Genomic DNA, 17908 nt, shown 5'->3' on the forward strand with positions numbered 1-17908 from the left:
AATCGCTGTCACTTACACCCAATACATGTAAAATTTAACAAATTAAAAACAACAGCTACAATACTGAACAAATCTAACCAAATAATTAGAATTGAATTACGTCTTTAATTAAAGGCCTGGATTTTTTAGTCAGCAGTGAAAGAATGGTGCTCACCATCATAATGCTCAGAGCTGCTCACATGAGCTTTTGCGTGTCAACTTAACATCATCAGGAGTCTGAAACTCTACAGTGTGCTCTGCAGGGAATCTGGTACTTGTGTAAACAGGGCAAGAAACAACATGTCTCTTCAAACAGACTGAGAAACTTGACCGAGGCACATTGGCCTAGAAACCTGTGTCCTGGTTATTGGAGATGGGGATTGTGATTCATGACCTGCCCATGCCAGTTCCAAATGAGGTGGACAGCACCTACATTTGGTGCACCCACCTCATCCGCATGATTGCAATGAGTGACCGAGCGGGTATTGTGCTGCTGATTCTTTGAACTCCTGGCTGCCCCTGTGCTCAGCAACAGGCAAATTAATGTGCTGATGCCTCGTGGTGTAGTCAGACTAATCTTCTTAAAGACAGGCTGCCCCTCTTAAAGAGAAGCTGCACATAAGAATGGTGAAATTTAAATGATGGAAAATTGAACACCAAGGCAGAGAAAAGGTTTCAGGATGAATGATGGGGCACTGGAGGTGTTAATGGTGGAGCTCGGCAGGAAGATAGATGCCATGGCTGCATGGGGACGCAGGGCAGGAAGTCCTCAAGGACCACATCGGAATGGTGAGGGAGTGCCAGGTACATCAATGCCTGGCATCAAAGCCCCAGGGTCCAGTGCCACAAGAAATCAAATGACCTCGCTTGGGTGGTCAGGATTAACAAAAGCATCTTGGCATCTTCTGCCCATCATACCACTAACCTCTTATCGTGGTCAATGTACCACACACCCATCACTTGCCCAGCATTTCTGCCTGGCACTCAGGACTCATGCCTAACATCCAGTTACTCCACCTCACCCTCAAACACCCACCAATGATACCAGTCACACCCCAACCTCTCTCCCTCCACATACTTTCAGCTATTCAACTGTGGAACATCACCCAAACACAGTGCTACACAATCATTGACATTCTGCCCTCTTGAATGACAAAATGATACATAACAGAAGGGAATAGACCAGAGCTGGGAAGGGAAAGGGCACCTGCACCTCCTGAGCCTTATGGACAAGATGGTTCTCACCATCATAGAACCAACAGCAACAGAACCTGTGTCATCCAGTGTCACTGAGAACATTAAGAATGATGGTATTTTCTAGCCTTATGCCCATCTATGCCTTATTTTTTGGTTAAATGTGTCCATCTGTACTACTTCTATAATGTGTATGTGTGCGTGTCTTTGTATACATATTATTGGCTACCTAGCTGTTGCATGTCTGTCTCTCTGCGGATCTGCTGATTTCCTGTGTTTGTATATGTATAACTATCAGAATTGAGACACCATTTCCCAAAGACAGTAATAATGAAGCAATATGATGTCAATTATTTAAAGAAAAATTGCCTCAATTAGCAAACTGTCTGCAGAAACTGCTGTCCCTTAGAAGTAATAATCCTAATCATCAGTAAGCAATAACAGACAAGTATTCTGGTTAATACCTAACACAATACTTCAGAGACTAATCGCTATCAGGACAATATAAGTGATTTTACCAACTCTATATGAAGAAGCACAGTAAACAACATAATACAGTGTCTCAAAACCTCATGATCGAGGCCATGTAGTATTAGATGCATTTAAATGATTATTTTCATGTAGAAACAATAATGTGGTCATAAATCTAGCTTGATACTGATCAGTACAGGACTGAAATTCCACTGCAGCACAATTAACTTTTTTATGTGCATTGCTGGCACAAATCAGACCAGGCCAGTGGAGCTTGGCAGTGAAATTACACTCTAGATCATTTCAATTATTATCCCTTGCTGGCAATGTAGCTTTGCCCTTGTGTTTTTGCATCATCACACACTTTCCTTGGAGAGTAGAATGGAGCAGTAGAAGGATTTGTAGGCTAATTAACAGTATGACAGACACCAATGTGAACACTCCTTCCAGGACTGTCGCCATCTTTATACCAGCTGCGAGGGTGCTTAGTCCTTTGAAGTGGGAGGGGTTTATGGCCTTCCACAACCCACATGATAGGGGGTGAGCCACTCACACCAACTGGTATTCAAAGTCAGAGGTCTCCGTTCACCAGCACTGCCTGGAGCAGGGTTCAAACCCTTCATTTTCTAACACAGAGATAGGAATACTGCTGTTAACACAGGTTCATTCCCACTTTGAAAGGTGTGCCTGCGTGTGAAAGCAATATTTATTTCAACCTTTATTAAACTTAAACATCAATTTTAAATACTTGTGAGTTTTAGCTAAGGCTGGGAAAAGAGGCATAATAATTATCTAGTACTTTAATATTCTTCATTGTGCTACCTTGTTGAACTGTTTCATAGAGTCAGGCTGGAATTTTCTGTGAATTGGCAAGGAGGGGAAGACAGAGCCAGAGGTGGATGGCACTGGTACCCCTGCTCGGATTGCCATTCATGGACCAATCTTGTATCGGCCAGCTAATTAATGTCCAGCAGGCCAGGTTGGTCGTCCAGTCACCAGTGGCAGGGCCAGAGGGGCAGCCGACATGGTCAGATGTGTTGGCGCCACCTTTAAAAGGGACACCAGCACCAGAATACTACTTCAAGCCTTCTTGGCTACCAGCTTTTGAACTGCTGCACAGCTGCTTACTCTTCAAGACCTGCCATTGGGAGAGGGTGAAGAGGTCAGTGAAGCAGGCACAGTGAAGGCCTGAGGAAAGAGGCACTTGTTGGATGACACAAGGAAGATCCTAGGTGGCTCCACAGTTCAGTGATGATTCCCTGCATGTTCTCCACCAAGACAGGAGGAATTCTTCTCCAGGGGCAGAATGAAGAGACCACCCCCACCCTCCTCCCCCCCACCACCCCCCCCCCCCCCCCCCCCCCCACAACCACTGCCTAACCAAGTAAGCCAAAACAGAGGTCACAGAGGAGGTCAGCAGCTGTGAGGTCATCTGGAGAATATAGGTACAGTGCCACAAGCAGGTCAGTGACCTTCTCTGCCCAACATAGGCGAGTACCACACCTCGGTTCCCTTTGGAGTCATCAACTGGTAAGTGTGAGGGTGTGGCTGCTGGGGAGGCAGAGCCCACCATATTGATAGCAGTCAGGCAAGGCTGCAGCATCCCCTTTGAAAGTAATGGATGCAGCTCCGTCAAGGGACACGTGCAAGGGAAAACCCTTTTTTCTTTCTGTTCTCTCACGCAGGTCAATCACACAAACAAGAGAGCTACCATCTCTAAGAGTTACTCATCCACGTTTGAGGAAGAGGGGATCTCAATGGGTGCAGTGTCACATTATTCCCCAGCGCCCTCCACCAGCATAGACACATTCAACTCAATGGGTATGCATTCGAGCATAGTTTTGTGTTCATGACTTGGTGAGCGCACCACACATGCCTGATCAACTGTTAGAGGCTGTGACAGCTGAGGCCTCTGAAATTTTGAGGAGTGTTCGGAGCCCCAAGATGATGACTTGCCTCCAAAGTCATCAATAAAGCGGCAGGTGCTGAAAGTTCAGCATGAGGTAAATGACGATTGTCAGAGATTTCAGAGGGTATGCATCCTGTACCATGGAGTGGGTGATTTCCCTTCAGTTCCCTCTCATCTGCATGCATGGCCTACTCTATTCAGATGTTGGGGACTTTCAAGGAGAGCCAGATCCAGCAGAGCAATTAGTAGGTGTGGAGATGAGTGCAGACCTGCATGCCATTGCCTTGACCATGAGTTCCATCCAACAGTGGCAAGGTAAGAAGGGGACGAGGCACCTGCAGTCTCCCCCAGTTCCTGTCCTTCTCAGCACTTTAGAGTGGTACATGTGCCTTACAAGGCAGCAGTGTGACTACTGTTTCTAAGTGCTCCTCTCAGGTCACTCCTTGCCTAGGATTTTACAGCTCCTGGGGGCAGGATTGCAGGTAAAGGGGGACTGTAAAATTGGGCATAGCGCCACGCACCTACCTGCTCCTGCCTACCCTGCTGCCATTTTACCAGTGGCAAGAAAGGTGTTGGATGGCCCATTCGCCCATGGGCCAATTGAGGCTCATAAGTGGCCAGTTAATGGCCATTTAAGGGCTTCTTCTCACCACTGCTGGGAGGCTGGCACCAAGTACCCACCCACCCAATGAATTCTCTGGTGGCTGGGCAAGGGAGTGTGCCTGATTTTCAGGCCTCCTGTGTGCATTAGAGCCCCATGCCCCAAATTAATTCTTATAACGTGACAATCCTGGCCTCAACAAAACCCTGGACTTGACGTCTAGATCTACAGTGTCTCTTCCTCGGGGATGTGCTATCGACCCAACTGTGACTACCACTCCCAGTGGTGCGGTTTCAACAAGAGAGCTGCCGGCAGCTCTCAGAGCCTGGACTTCCTCTCTGATGGGGGTGGAATTCCCAGCTCAGCTCAACTGAAGCCTCGACAGTCATAAAATGGCTGCAAGGCAAGCCAGCCAAGCAGAGGCATGTTGGCTCCAACTTTCACAGGAGGGGTGTGGAGGGACTCTACCCCCAGCATAAAAGTCAGTCCCTCGTGTGGACACCGGCTCCTCAGCCAGTGACAACTGCAAGAAGACAGCCACCAAGGTCATCCTCCAATGCAAAAAGCCAGTTGTGCTCTAACCAGAGCATTATAAAGTTTCAGCATAACTTTGCTGCCATAATTCTATTCATTAAGCTTAAGATCCTATATGCTTTGCTAATTACTCAATCTGTCCTGCTACCTTCAAAGATCGATGCACATAAAACACCAGGTTTCAATGCCATTGTTAATCTAGGTACAGTTAAATGAATTTAGATATAACAAATTACAACAAAAATATCTTAGTTACAACTTTAGTACTAAATATTAATCAGAGGAATTATTTTCTAATAGCAATAGTTCTGAAACCAGCCTCTCCTGATTCATATACACAGCAGAGGAAACTGAAATTAGGATAACATAGGTGGATCTACAGTTTATCAAGAGCACAATGAGTCATCTTATCTGCATATTCAGCTATTCCTCAGACCTAAAGCTACATGCACCGAGTACAAGGAGCACTTCCTCATGTCTGGGGCTGTGATCAACTTTGAAGTGCATAATCAAGATATCTTACCTGAAGAATGAGACATCCGAATCTTGATATATATCTGGAGACAGCTTGAGTGAGGGATATTCAGCAGTTAAAGGTTTTACACTGAAAAGAACCATTGCTAGAATGACAAACAAAACAGGAAGCAGCATGCTGGCAATGGCCCCTTTCCAATCCCTCCTTGTATGGTGGAAGCGTTTAATTATCAGAGCTGCCATCTGTTTAAAAATCAGTCGCCATCCAGTTACTCGCTGCGCTCCAGCAAGGGCTGCATCTAGTGTAAGAAAAACATTGTATTCAACACAAACAAGTTTGATACACGCACTTGTTTTTCTTCAGTCATTTCAAAGCATTGAAGCCATTATGCTGATAAACAAAAATAGGTTAAAAAAAATTAAGTTTGGAATTAAGGAAAGCTGTATGGTTCATCAAAAACTTTTCTTGTACAAGTTTCTCTTATAAATGGTCTCCTCAAATTTCTTAATCTCTTGAAGAAAAGTTACATAGAATTTCCTGCCACATGTTCATTGCTCCCTTGGTGTCCTTCCTCTCAGCTGACTGTTTCACTAGGTAGATTGGAGAGTTTACAGTTATTGGTTAGGGTGTGGTTAGGAGACCAGTTTAGTCAAAATAGCAGAAGAAATCATCTGGAGTCATTTTGTGGTACCTGAATAGACTGACTGCAGCAAAGATTGGGGGATATGGGGAAAGAAACAGAATTGTGGATAATTGAGGCACTAATGTAATGATTATGGCTTTGACAAGTAGGCAGAATGTCTGCTGGTTGTGCTCTGAGCAGAACTGGTAGGACTTCCATCCCACCTTTTACTCTAACGTAACAATGAGATCAGAGGATTGGGAGGAAGGAGTATTCACATCCATCCATCTGAACTTATTCATAGAAGTGGTGGACATATGAACATATGAATTAGGAGCAGGAGTAGGCCATTCGTCCCCTCGAACCTGCTCTGCCATTTTATAAGGCTAGCGGTGATTGTGGACTCAACTTTACTTTCCTATCTACCCTCATACCCTTTGAGATCTATGTCTATCAAGAATCTATCTAACTCAGCCTTAAACATTTTCAGTGACCGTGCCTCCACTGCTCTCTGGGGAAGAGAGTTAACTAACGATCATCTGAGAGAAAAAAATGTCTCCTCATCTCTGTCTTAAATGGAAGACCCCTTAAACTGTGTTCTCTAATTCTAGTCTCTTTCACAAGGGGAAACACCCTTTCAGCATTGACCCTGTCAAGTCCCCTCAGGATCTTATATGTCTCAAAAAGATGACCTTTCATTCTCCTAAACTCCAACGGATACAGGCCCAATCTATCCAACCTTTCCTCATAAGGCAACCTCTTCATTCCAGGAATTAGTTGAGTGAACCTTTTCTGAACTGCTTCTCATGCAATTATATCCTTTCTTAAGTAGGGAGACCAAAACTGCACACAGTACTCCAGATGTGCTCTCACCAATGCCCAGACAACTATAGCAAAAATTGCCTACTTTTATATTCCATTCCCCTTTCAATAAAGACAACATTCCATTCGCCTTTCTAATCACATACCTGCATAATAAGCTTTTATGATTCATATACAGGACAACCATATCCCTCTGCACTGCAGAGTTCTGAAATTCCTCTCCATTTAAATAATTTACTAATTTTCTGTTCTTCCTGCCGAAGTGGACAAGTTCACATTTTCCTACATTATACTCCATCTGTCAAACTTTTGCCTACTCACTTAATCTATCCATATCCCTTTGCAGACTCCTTATGTCCGCTTCACAACTTACTCTCCTATCTTAGTTTCATCAGCAAATGTAGCAACCATACTTTTGGTCCCTTCATCCAAGTCATTGATATAGGTCATATATAGTTGAGGCCTCAGAACTGATCCCTGTGGCACTCAACTTGTTACAACTTGCCAACCTGAAATTGACCCATTTATCCCTATTCTCTGCTTCCTGTTAGCTAACCAATCCTCTATCCATGCTAATATGTTGCCCCCTACACCATGAGCTCTTATTTTGCATAGTAACCTTTGATTGGTACCTTGTCAAATGCCTTTTGAAAATCCAAGTGCACCACGTATACTGGTTCCCTTCATCCATGTTACTTGTACATCCTCAAAGACCTCTAATAAACTAGTTATAGTTTCCCTTTCACAAAACTATGTTGACTCTGCCTGCTTGAATTAAGATTCTCTAAGTGCCCTGCTATAGCCTTCTTAATGATAGATTCTAGCATTTTTCCTATGATAGATGTCAGGCTACCTGGCCTGTCGTTTCCTGCTTTCTGTCTCTCTCATTTCCTGAATAGAAGAGTTACATTCACTATTTTCCAATCCAATGGACCTTTCAGAATCTAAGGAGTTTTGGAAAATTACAACCAATGCGTCTACTATTACAGCAGTTATTTATTTTAAGACTCTAGGTCTTGGGAACCAGTCAGCCTTTAGCTCTATTATTTTTCTCAGTGCCCTTTTCCTGGTGATTTTAAATGTTTTAAATTCCTCTCTCCCTTTCACCTCTTGATTTACAACTATTTCTGGGATGCTATTTGTGTCTTCTACAATGAAGGCAGACACAGGGGGAGGTGGTGGGGTAATGGTAATGTCAGTGAGCTAGTAATCCAAAGGCCCATGGTAATATTATGGGGATAAGGGATCAACTCCCACCATGGCAGCTGATGGAACTGATATTCATCTAATAAATCTGGAATATAAAGTTAGGCTCAGTAATGGTGACCGTGAAACTATCATTGATTGCCATAAAAACCTATCTGGTTCACTAATATCCTTCAGGGAAGGAAATCTGTCATCCTTACCTGGTCTGGCCTACATGTTACTCCAGACCCACAGCAATGTAGTTGACTCTTAACTGCCCTCTGAAATTGCATGGCAAGCCACTCAGTTCAAGGGTAATTAGAGATGGGCAACAAATGCTGGCCTTGCCAGTATCACCCATAGCCCATGAAAGAATTTTTTTTAAAAAATCTGTTCAATGCTTCTGCCATTTCCATATTTCCCATTAATTCCTCAGACTCACTCTCTAGAGGACCAATGCTCACTTTAGAAACTCTTTTCCTTTTTAACTGTTTGTAGAAACTCTTACTATCTGTTTTTCTATTTCTAGCTAGCCATCTCTCATATTCTAATTTCTCCCTTGATTCTTTGTTGGTTTTTAAATTATGTCCAAATTTCTCACCAATCTTTGCAGAATTGTGCCCCTTTACTTTCAATTTGATACTCTCTAACTTCCTTTGTTGGTAATAGATAGAGCATCCTTCTCCTAGAATCTTTCTTTCTCACTCAAATGTATCTTTGCTGAGTGTTATGAAATATCTCCTTAAATGTCTGCCACAGGATCTCTACTGTCCTATTCTTTAACCTAATTTCCCAGTTCACTACAGCTAGCTCTGTCTTCCCTATTTAAATTTAAAATACCAGTCTTAGACCCACACTTCTCACTATCATACTGAATACGACATTCAGTCATGTTATAATCACAGCTACCTTGAGGCTTCTTCACTAATAGGTCATTAATTAATCCTGCCTCATTGCATACCACCAGGTCTGGAATAATATGCTGTCTGGTTGGCTCTAGAACATGCTGCTCTAAGAAACTGTCCCCAGAAACACTCTATGAACTAATCTTGTAGGCTATCTGATCTACCAATCTGATTTGTCCAATCTATATGTAGATTAAAATCACCCATGGTGAATACTATACCTTTCTTACAAACCCTCATTATTTCTTCCTGTCTATATTATTCTACAGTGTTGTTACTATTAAAAGGCTTATAAAATACTCCCACAAATGACTTCTTACCTTTACTATTTTTTATCTCTGATTCTACATCTTGATCTTTAAAACTAAGGTAATCTTTCACTATTGTACTATTGTGATCCCGAGCTAACAGAGCTACCCAACTACCTATAGTGCAAAATTTTTTAAGCATTGTATTTATTTCATATTAACCAATCTCATTCATTTCTTTCCATTGGAGACTTTCCAATGGTTCAAGTGGTTGATAGGCTCCTTCATTGGAATCCAGCTATGGCCCACTCATTCCTGAGCAAGGATGCTGATCTATAAAGCATTTTAAAAAATCATTTCACCAGGCAAACCAACTTCCATTGACATAGGAGTTTCCAGTCCAACCCAAGAAGAAAGAAATCCCAGTGTAGGTAGTCACCATCCCTGGATTTGACCCCTGGTTGACACCTGCCCTGTAAATGACAGATAAAGATTCTTCCCCATATAAGGATCTCCTAGAAATGGTAGAGAACCTTAGTCCTGGTTTGATAAGAATGTGGATCAATGTGAGGTTTTACCATTTTTCATGTCAGCCATTCTCTGCCCATCTAGAATATAGAAAAATAGGGGTAGGTCATTCAGCTTTATTAGCCCACCTGGACATTTCATCTGATCTAGATCTGCCAGAGTGAAATTACCAGTGCACTGCCAATGAGCGGAAGGGGATGTTAGGTTAAACATAAGAAATTTAGGACAAATTAACAGATTTTTTTTTACATGTAGGATTGTAAGGCTGTACAACGCACCCAGAGTAGTGATCAAAGCAGGGACCATGGGTGGAATCTTCCACTCCTGTCAGTGTCAGGCATGTTGTGGGTTGCTTTGTTAGTAAGAAATGAAATTAAATCGATAGCAAGAAATGACATAGGGTCAGATGATGTAGAATCTGTGTGGGTAGAGTTGAGGAACTGCAAAAGTAAAAAAAAAAAACATAATGGGAGTTATCTACAGGCCTCCAAACAGTAGTCAGGATGTGGGGCACAAGATACACCAGGAGATAGAAAAGGTGTGTAAGAAAGGCAAGGTTACAGTGATCATGGGGGATTTCATTTTGCAGGTAGACTGGGAAAATCAGGTTGGTAGTGGATCCCAAGGAAAGGAATTTGTGGAATGTCTACGAGATGGCTTTTTGGAGCAGCTTGTGGTGGAGCCCACTAGGGAACAGGCAATTCTAGATTTAGTGATGTGTAATGAGGCAGTTTTGATAAGGGAGCTTAAGGTGAAGGAACCCTTAAGAGGAAGTGACCATAATATGATAGAATTTATCCGGCAATTTGAGAGGAAAAAGCTGGAATCAGATGTAACGGTATTACAGTTGAATAAAGGCAATTACAGAGGCATGAGGGAGGAGCTAGCCAGAACTGACTGGGAGATGAGCCTAACAGGAAAGACAGTGGAACAGCAATGGCAGGAGTTTCAAAGGGAGGACGAGGCAACCATGGCTAACAAGGGAAGTCAGGGACAGCATAAAAGCTAAAGAGAAAGCATAAAATGCGGCAAAGTGCAGTGGGAAACCAGGGGATTGGGAAGCCCACACAAAGACCAACAGAGGACAACTAAAAAAGAAATAAGGAGGGAGAAGATTAAATATGAGGGTAAACTAGCCAGTAATATAAAAGATTGCAAGAGTTTTTTAGATATATAAAGGGTAAGAGAGAGGCAAAAGTGGACATTGGGCCGCTGGAAAATGACGCTGGAGAAGTAGTAATGGGGAACAAAGAATTGGCAGAGGAACTGAATAGGTACTTTGCGTCAGTCTTCATGGTGGAAGACACGAGTAACATCCCCAAAGGACAAGCGAGTCGGGGGTGCAGAGGTGACTATGGTGGCCATTACGAAGGAGAAGGTGCTAGGAAAATTGAAAGGTCTGAAGGTGGATAAATCACCTGGACCAGATGGACTACACCCCAGAGTTCTGAAAGAGATAGCTGAAGAGATAGTGGAGGCGTTAGTGATGATCTTTCAGGAATTGCTCGAGTCAGGGAGGGTTCCAGGAGTGGAAAATCGCTAATGTAACCCCCTGTTTAAGAAGGGAGTGAGGCAAAAGACGGGAAATTACAGGCCGATTAGCCTGACCTCGGTCGTTGGTAAGATTTTAGAGTCCATTATTGAGGATGAGATTTCAGAATACTTGGAAGTGCATGGTAAAATAGGGCAAAGTCAGCATGGTTTCATCAAGGGGAGGTCATGCCTGACAAATCTGTTAGAATTCTTTGAGGAGGTAATGAGTAGGTTAGACAAAAGAGAGCCAATGGATGTTATCTACTTGGACTTCCAGAAGGCCTTTGACAAGGTGCCGCACAGGAGGCTGCTCAGTAAGATAAGAGCCCATGGTGTTAGAGACAAGGTACTAGCATGGATAGAAGATTGGCTGTCTGGCAGGAAGCAGAGAGTGGGGATAAGGGGGTCCTTCTCAGGGTGGCGGCCGGTGACTAGTGGAGTTCCTCAGGGGTCAGTGTTGGGACCACAACTTTTCACTTTATACATTAATGATCTAGATGAAGGAACTGAGGGCATCCTGGCTAAGTTTGCAGATGATACAAAGATAGGTGGAGACTCAGGTAGTATTGAGGAGGTGGGGAGGCTGCAGAAGGATTTGGACAGTTTGGGAGAATGGGCAAAGAAGTGGCAGATGGAATACAATGTGGGGAAGTGTGAGGTCATGCACTCTGGTGAAAAGAATAGAGGCATAGACTATTTTCTAAATGGGGAGAAAATTCAGAAATCTGAAGTGCAAAGGACATGGGAGTCCTAGTCCAGGATTCTCTTAAGGTTAACTTGCAGCTTGAGTCGGTAGTTAGGAAGGCAAATGCAATGTTGGCATTTATTTTGAGAGGACTAGACTATAAAAGCAGGGGTCTGCTGCTGAGGCTTTATAAGGATCTGGTCAGACCACATTTAGAATATTGTGAGCAATTTTGGGCCCCATATCTCAGGAAGGATGTACTGGCCCTGGAGAGGGTCCAGAGGAGGTTTACGAGAATGATCCCAGGAATGAAAGGCTTAACATATGAGGAACGTTTGAGGACTCTGGGTCTATACTCGATGGAGTTTAGAAGGATGAGGGGGGATCTGATTGAAACTTACAGAATACTGAAAGGCCTGGATAGAGTGGACGTGGGGAAGATGTTTCCATTAGTAGGAGAGACTAGGACCCGAGGGCACACCCTCAGAGTAAAGGGAAGACCTTTTAGAACAAAGATGAGAAGAAACTTCTTTAGCCAGAGAGTGATGAATCTATGGAATTTATTGCCACAGAAGGCTGTGGAGGCCAGGTCATTGAGTGTATTTAAGACCGAGATAGATAGGTTCTTGATTGGTAAGGAGATAAAAGGTTATGGAGAAGGCAAGAGAATAGGGTTGAGAAACTTATCAGCCATGTTTGAATGGCAGAGCAGACTCGATGGGCTGAATGGACTAATTTCTGCTCCTATGTTTTATGGTCTTATGGTGTTTGGCGACGTGAGTGGACAATATTGTGAGAAGACCAAAAATCGGTTTCACCATGGGCAGGATCTTCCGGTCAGCGAGCAGGGGTGGGGCCTGCTCACCGACGTGTAAAATGACGTGGGAAGATGTTGGGTGGAACTCCCAACGTCACTCCGCCTCATTTCCATTTTCGGTTGGTGGGGGTGCAGCCGAGTCAGCTGTGCACTTGCCGACCTGTCAACAGCCTATTGAGGCCATTGAAAAAGTAATTAAGGTCGTTAATGGACCTGCCTGTCCAGCCTTAAGGTTGGCGGGCAGGCCGCGAGCCCTGGCGGGCTTCGGGGAAAGCATGAAACCTCATCCACGTGCGGGATGAGGTTTCATGAGGGTATTTAAATTTTTATCAAATCTTTCAATAAGAGTTATGGACATGTTCCAACTCATGTGACAATGTCACATGAGGGGCATGTCAGGGAAATTTATTATCATTTTTATTAAAAATTTTCATTCCGAGCCGATCTCCCTGAGGCAGCACTTTCGCAGCATGCGCGAAAGAGTGCACTCTCAGCTGAGGGAATCCCCCCCTGCCCACACAGGGATGTCACACTGGGCAGGCCTTAATTTGCCTGCCCATGCAAAATGGCAGTGCGTCCCCGACCGGGGATGCCGATCGGAGGCACACCAGCCTGCGCCCACTCCTGCACTTCCCCCAGCAATGGGGGGAAAATTATTTCCCATGAAACAGTTTGCAATTGTCCATTCTGCCCATCAATGGCAGGCCACGTTTCCTGCCGTCAGATGTCGGGAACTTCATTGTAATATGTTTGCATATTATTATAAGCCCAGCTCACTGGATCATCCGAGCAGGTCAGTGTGACTGCACGTTGATGTGTTTCGCAACTGTACGTAAGCGACGTGCACCTGGCAAGCTACACTTCGCTTGGGACTTCGAGGTTTGTTTGTCTACCTTGTTTCAGTCAGCACTCGCAGGCATCAGCATCAGGCTTCACAGACAGCAGCACATCACAGGGGCTCACAGGTGGGTCTCTACCTACCAGACCAACCATCAGGCGGGGGTGACTTTTCAATGGTTGTTCAGGGCTGTACTGGGGTAGGGTGGGTATCCTGAGGTGTGTGTGGGGACACATGTTGATCTGTGCAACTGCTGTCAAGATGATGAGGGCTGAGGAGGCAGTCTCCAGAGGAGATGAGGCCAGATAGAGATGTGAGAGAAAGTGAGTGGTGATGTCCCTTGAGCTGGCAGTGAGTGACATGCCAGTGAATGTATGATGGACTTCAGTATGTGAGCTTAGAGTTATGAAATGGTTGCCTTATCCTGACAGCACAGATGAGATCATTCATCATCTTTCTGCATTGGATAGACAACCACTTCTGTTCAACATTGGCACTGATCACCATGGCCATTTCCTACCAAGGTGGTGAGATTTCTGTACCTCTGCAGCCAAAGTGGGGGTAGAGGACATCACAATGGGCCTCCACAGCATCTAAAAGGTGTTCCAAGGATCAGGGAGCTGCAGTCTTCTTGCCTTTCATGGCAATGTCTTGATGTAGTAGTCATAGGCTGAAAGCACTAAGAGGTGTGCGTGCGGCTGCACTTTAAATATGGCATCAGGTGTGAGGAAGTGGCAAATGAAAACCCACCAGCCATCAGTACACGTGTTTCCCGGGAACGCGTGCTTCATGAGGCGTGATTGGGATGATATGGTGTGAAAAGCCGCCATTGCAGCCAGCAGGTAAACCGTTCTTTTTCCCACTCGCTACAGCACTTAATGAAAACCTGGAACGAATTCGCCCCATATCAAAATTTAAGAATAGATTAGATGGGTGATTGAAAGAAATGATGATGAATGGATATGGGAAGAGGGCAGTCTTAGGAACTATTACTGGGAAAAAACTGGACTGGTTTTTTCACTTATGAATAGCAACAATTGTGTAACTTGTACAAACTCACATATTTAACACCATATCTGCAGCAAAAGTCTTTTTAAATTGCTAATGGATCACTTCTTTTAATGTATTATTCACATGCTACATTCTTATGCATTAATGCTGCTCAATAGCCAGTTGCTAAAAGGCCCACTGGAGTGACTCCAATGTGGCCAGACCTCCAGTCATAAGTCATTTTACCCCTCTGTTGTTTGGAAATATGGCAGTAATATGAGAAAAATAGCAGCACAGCCTCATCCCTGCTGATATCTGAATCTTGAGCCATTTCAGTGAAATAGGCAGCCCAGGTAGCCACTGGAAACAGGCAGAGACCTCAATAGCTAGTTCAAATTGCAGTTCTATGACATCAACTGGGCCTCAATGTTTTTTTGAAGGACAGTTGGATGAAATGTACACATCACACACTGCAGACCACTCAAAACACTTCAGAAAAAGAGTTCTAAAATGCCTTTGTGAGGGTATGAGGAGCGTTAAAATGAAAGAACTTTGCTGATGGAATGTTGATGATGCCAAACCGTGAAAACGTTTCGAGCCTTCTATTGGTCAGGCTTGCTGTGGTAAAATGGAGTACCATGTACCTTTAAGAGAATGCAAGTGGACTAACCATGAGACAGTATTGACCAATCAATGTACAACACAGGTTACTGGTTAACTGCAGTCTAGAACTGGAGGTGGTTGTGCGAACAGGCAAGGATTTAGTGCTCTGCCCTCTGATGCAATAAACAATCACATGTTCTTATGTTGGTCTCTTTCCGTTATTGATAGCGAACATCAACTAACAAGTGTACATGAAGGTGTGCAATTCAAGTTTACTCGACTAGTGAGCTCAGACTCAAGACATAAAACTCACTCTGTCTTCCTCCCTTTCAACAGAAGCAATCACATGAAAACTGATCCCATTATCTTATCATAGCAACACAATGATATTTTTTAAAGTGATGTCAAACCTTTAAAATGGTTTAAGATAATATATGTGCTATGAACATTACTAATTCTGTCGAATATTAGCTGGTGTTAATTACTCACTGTCACTGTGAGTTGATTCAATGCTCTCAGACTTTAGAGACTCTGAATCCTGGCCTTCATAAGATGCAGGGCTTTGTTCACTCTGAAGCAACTTCAGAAACACCTGGTAAAAGATGAAACAGAAAAAGTGACATGAAAGTAGATCTAAAATTTAATCTGATTAATCTTAAATTACGTAAATTAACTTTACATAGTGTTCACAAAGCGTTGGACCTGTATTTATCAAATGTACCCAAAACAAAATCAATGTGCTTAGTGTGGATTTATTCAACTGACTTTTTTTATACTGCCATTTGGTTGGCAATATAACACTGCACTGACACTGGCACAATGAAGTGGAGGATCTGCTACATTGCTTAGCTCTTGATATCATCCACATTGTTGTGCAGAGGAATTGAGCAGTGCTTCCTTAAAGGCAATCAGATACATGAGAGGGAGGGCTACTTCTAGGCAACTGAGGGCAGTGAAGAGTGGCAAGTGCCAATCCATCTCTTCTGAGGAGGAGGAGGAGGTGCAAGATCTGGCTCTACAGGACAAGAAAAAAAGGTAAAGGAAGATGCTCATAGGAAATGTAGCAGATGGGTGAATAAAGTATCCACAATACTGCATAGTGAAGCAATATTAATAAAAAAACAAGCTGAATTATTAGATCAAAGTAAAACATATTTTTGTGCTAAAGATGTGCTTTGGTTTCTGTCTTGGCTCAATAATAGCAATCTCATCTCTGAGCTGGAAGGTTGTAGGCTCAAGCCTTACACCAACAAGCGCATAATCTCACTGAAACATATAAAATTCTGACAGGGATGGACAGACTGGATGCAGGCATGATATTTCTTTTGGCTGGGGGTCTAGAAGGGGTCACAGTCTCAGGATATGGAGTAGACCATTTAGGACTGAGGTGAAGAGAAACTTTTCCTCTCAGGGGTTGGTGAAAATGTGTTATTCTCTACCAAAGAAGGCTGTAGAGGCCAAATCACTGAATATACTTAAGAAGGAAATAGATAGACTTCTGGACTCTACAGAGGGTCAAGGGGTATGGGGAGAGCGTGGGAGTACGGCATTGAGATAGAGAATCAGCCATAATCATGTTGAACGACAGAGCAGGCTTAGAGGGCCGGATGACCTACTCCTGCTCCCTATTTTCTATATTTCTATAATCTAGGGTGATACGCTAGTGTAGTGCTCAGAGGGTGCAACACTGTCAGAGGTGCTGACTTTTGGATGAGATGTTAAAGTGAGGGATGTCTATCCCCATGTTTAGAAAAGATCTCATGGCACTATGTGAGAAGAGCAGGGCAGTTCTCCCTCAGTCTTTGCCGCCATTTATTTTTGAATCAAAATCACCAAAGCAGATTACCTATTCATTTATTTCATTGTTTCTGTGGAATCTTGTTTTGTTCAAATTAGCTGCTTTGTTTCCTACATTGCAAAGTTAATTATGGGCAGCATTTTGCCTCCTGTTGGGGGTGTTGTGCGGGAGCAGGCGAGAGCAGGCGGGTTCCCGATCAGTGCCCCCAGTCGGGGGCACGGCTACTTAAGGCCCGCCCAGCGTGACATGCGCTGGGGGATTCCTTGACCAGAGTGTACACTCTTTCGTGCGCGCGTGTGAAAGATTGCACAGATCTCCCTGAGGCAAAGTGCTGCCTCAGGGACATCAATGTTACTTGTAAAAAGACAATAAATGATGAGAAAAATTTTATTGACATGTCCCCTCATGTGATACTGTCACATGATCTGGGACATGTCAATTACTTTTATTAAAAATGTGACACAAGTTTTAAGTCCCTCATGAAACCTCATCCCGCCCGTGGATGAGGTTTCATGTTTTTTCTGAAGGCCACGTGGGCTCTTCGCCTGCCTGCCAACCTTAAGGTTTGGATGAGCAGCATTCTTAACAACTTTAATTAATTTAATAATGGCCTTAACAGGCCTTTGACAGTTCAGCGGGCATGCAGCCGACTCGGCTGCGCGCCTGCCGAACTGACGATCTAAATGACACACAGTGATGTCGGAACGCCCACCCGATGTCACCATGTGTCATTTTACGTGTCAGTGAGCAGGTCCCACCCCCGCTCACCGAAGGGAAAATTCTGCCCTATATTTGAAAATATGTCATACGCTGTGAAGCGCTTTGGGACTTCTCAAAAGCAGTGAACAGCTCTGAAGCATTCACTATTACTCCAGTTGGGCTTGCCAATTTCTTACCAAAGTTATGGCAGAACATTGGGAGAGCTTCACAAAAATTCAGGGAATTGTCTTTCAATAGCACAATAAGAAACTTCTATTGTTTTCAATAATTATTTATTTGAATAACTATCTCCAATGTCCAAAAGCACAAAGACTCCACTGAAGTTTGCATTTTAGGGAAGAAGGGAATAAAAATAAGTTGCTGCAAAATGCTCATGTTTGGTGTAACCAAAGTGCAATGTTGACAAGGATGAGGAAGAACATTTAGCCCACCTGAAATCATCCATTCAGAA

The 17908-nt window shown here is 43.7% G+C and overlaps 1 protein-coding gene across 1 annotated transcript in view; it reads right to left on the reverse strand.

Annotated features, from left to right (window-relative positions):
* The window catches only part of LOC121276590 (ATP-binding cassette sub-family A member 13-like), a 242695-nt gene that overhangs the window by 83397 nt on the left and 141390 nt on the right, over positions 1–17908 (reverse strand). The window contains exons 25-26 of the mRNA XM_041185175.1: positions 15429–15531; positions 5212–5461 (exon numbers count right to left, since the gene is read on the reverse strand). Of these exons, the coding sequence (XP_041041109.1) occupies positions 5212–5461; positions 15429–15531 (353 nt within the window). The remainder of the gene's footprint in view (positions 1–5211; positions 5462–15428; positions 15532–17908) is intronic.

The sequence above is a fragment of the Carcharodon carcharias genome, chromosome 3 (assembly GCF_017639515.1).
Source record: "Carcharodon carcharias isolate sCarCar2 chromosome 3, sCarCar2.pri, whole genome shotgun sequence".
In the NCBI taxonomy this organism is placed as follows: domain Eukaryota; kingdom Metazoa; phylum Chordata; class Chondrichthyes; order Lamniformes; family Lamnidae; genus Carcharodon; species Carcharodon carcharias.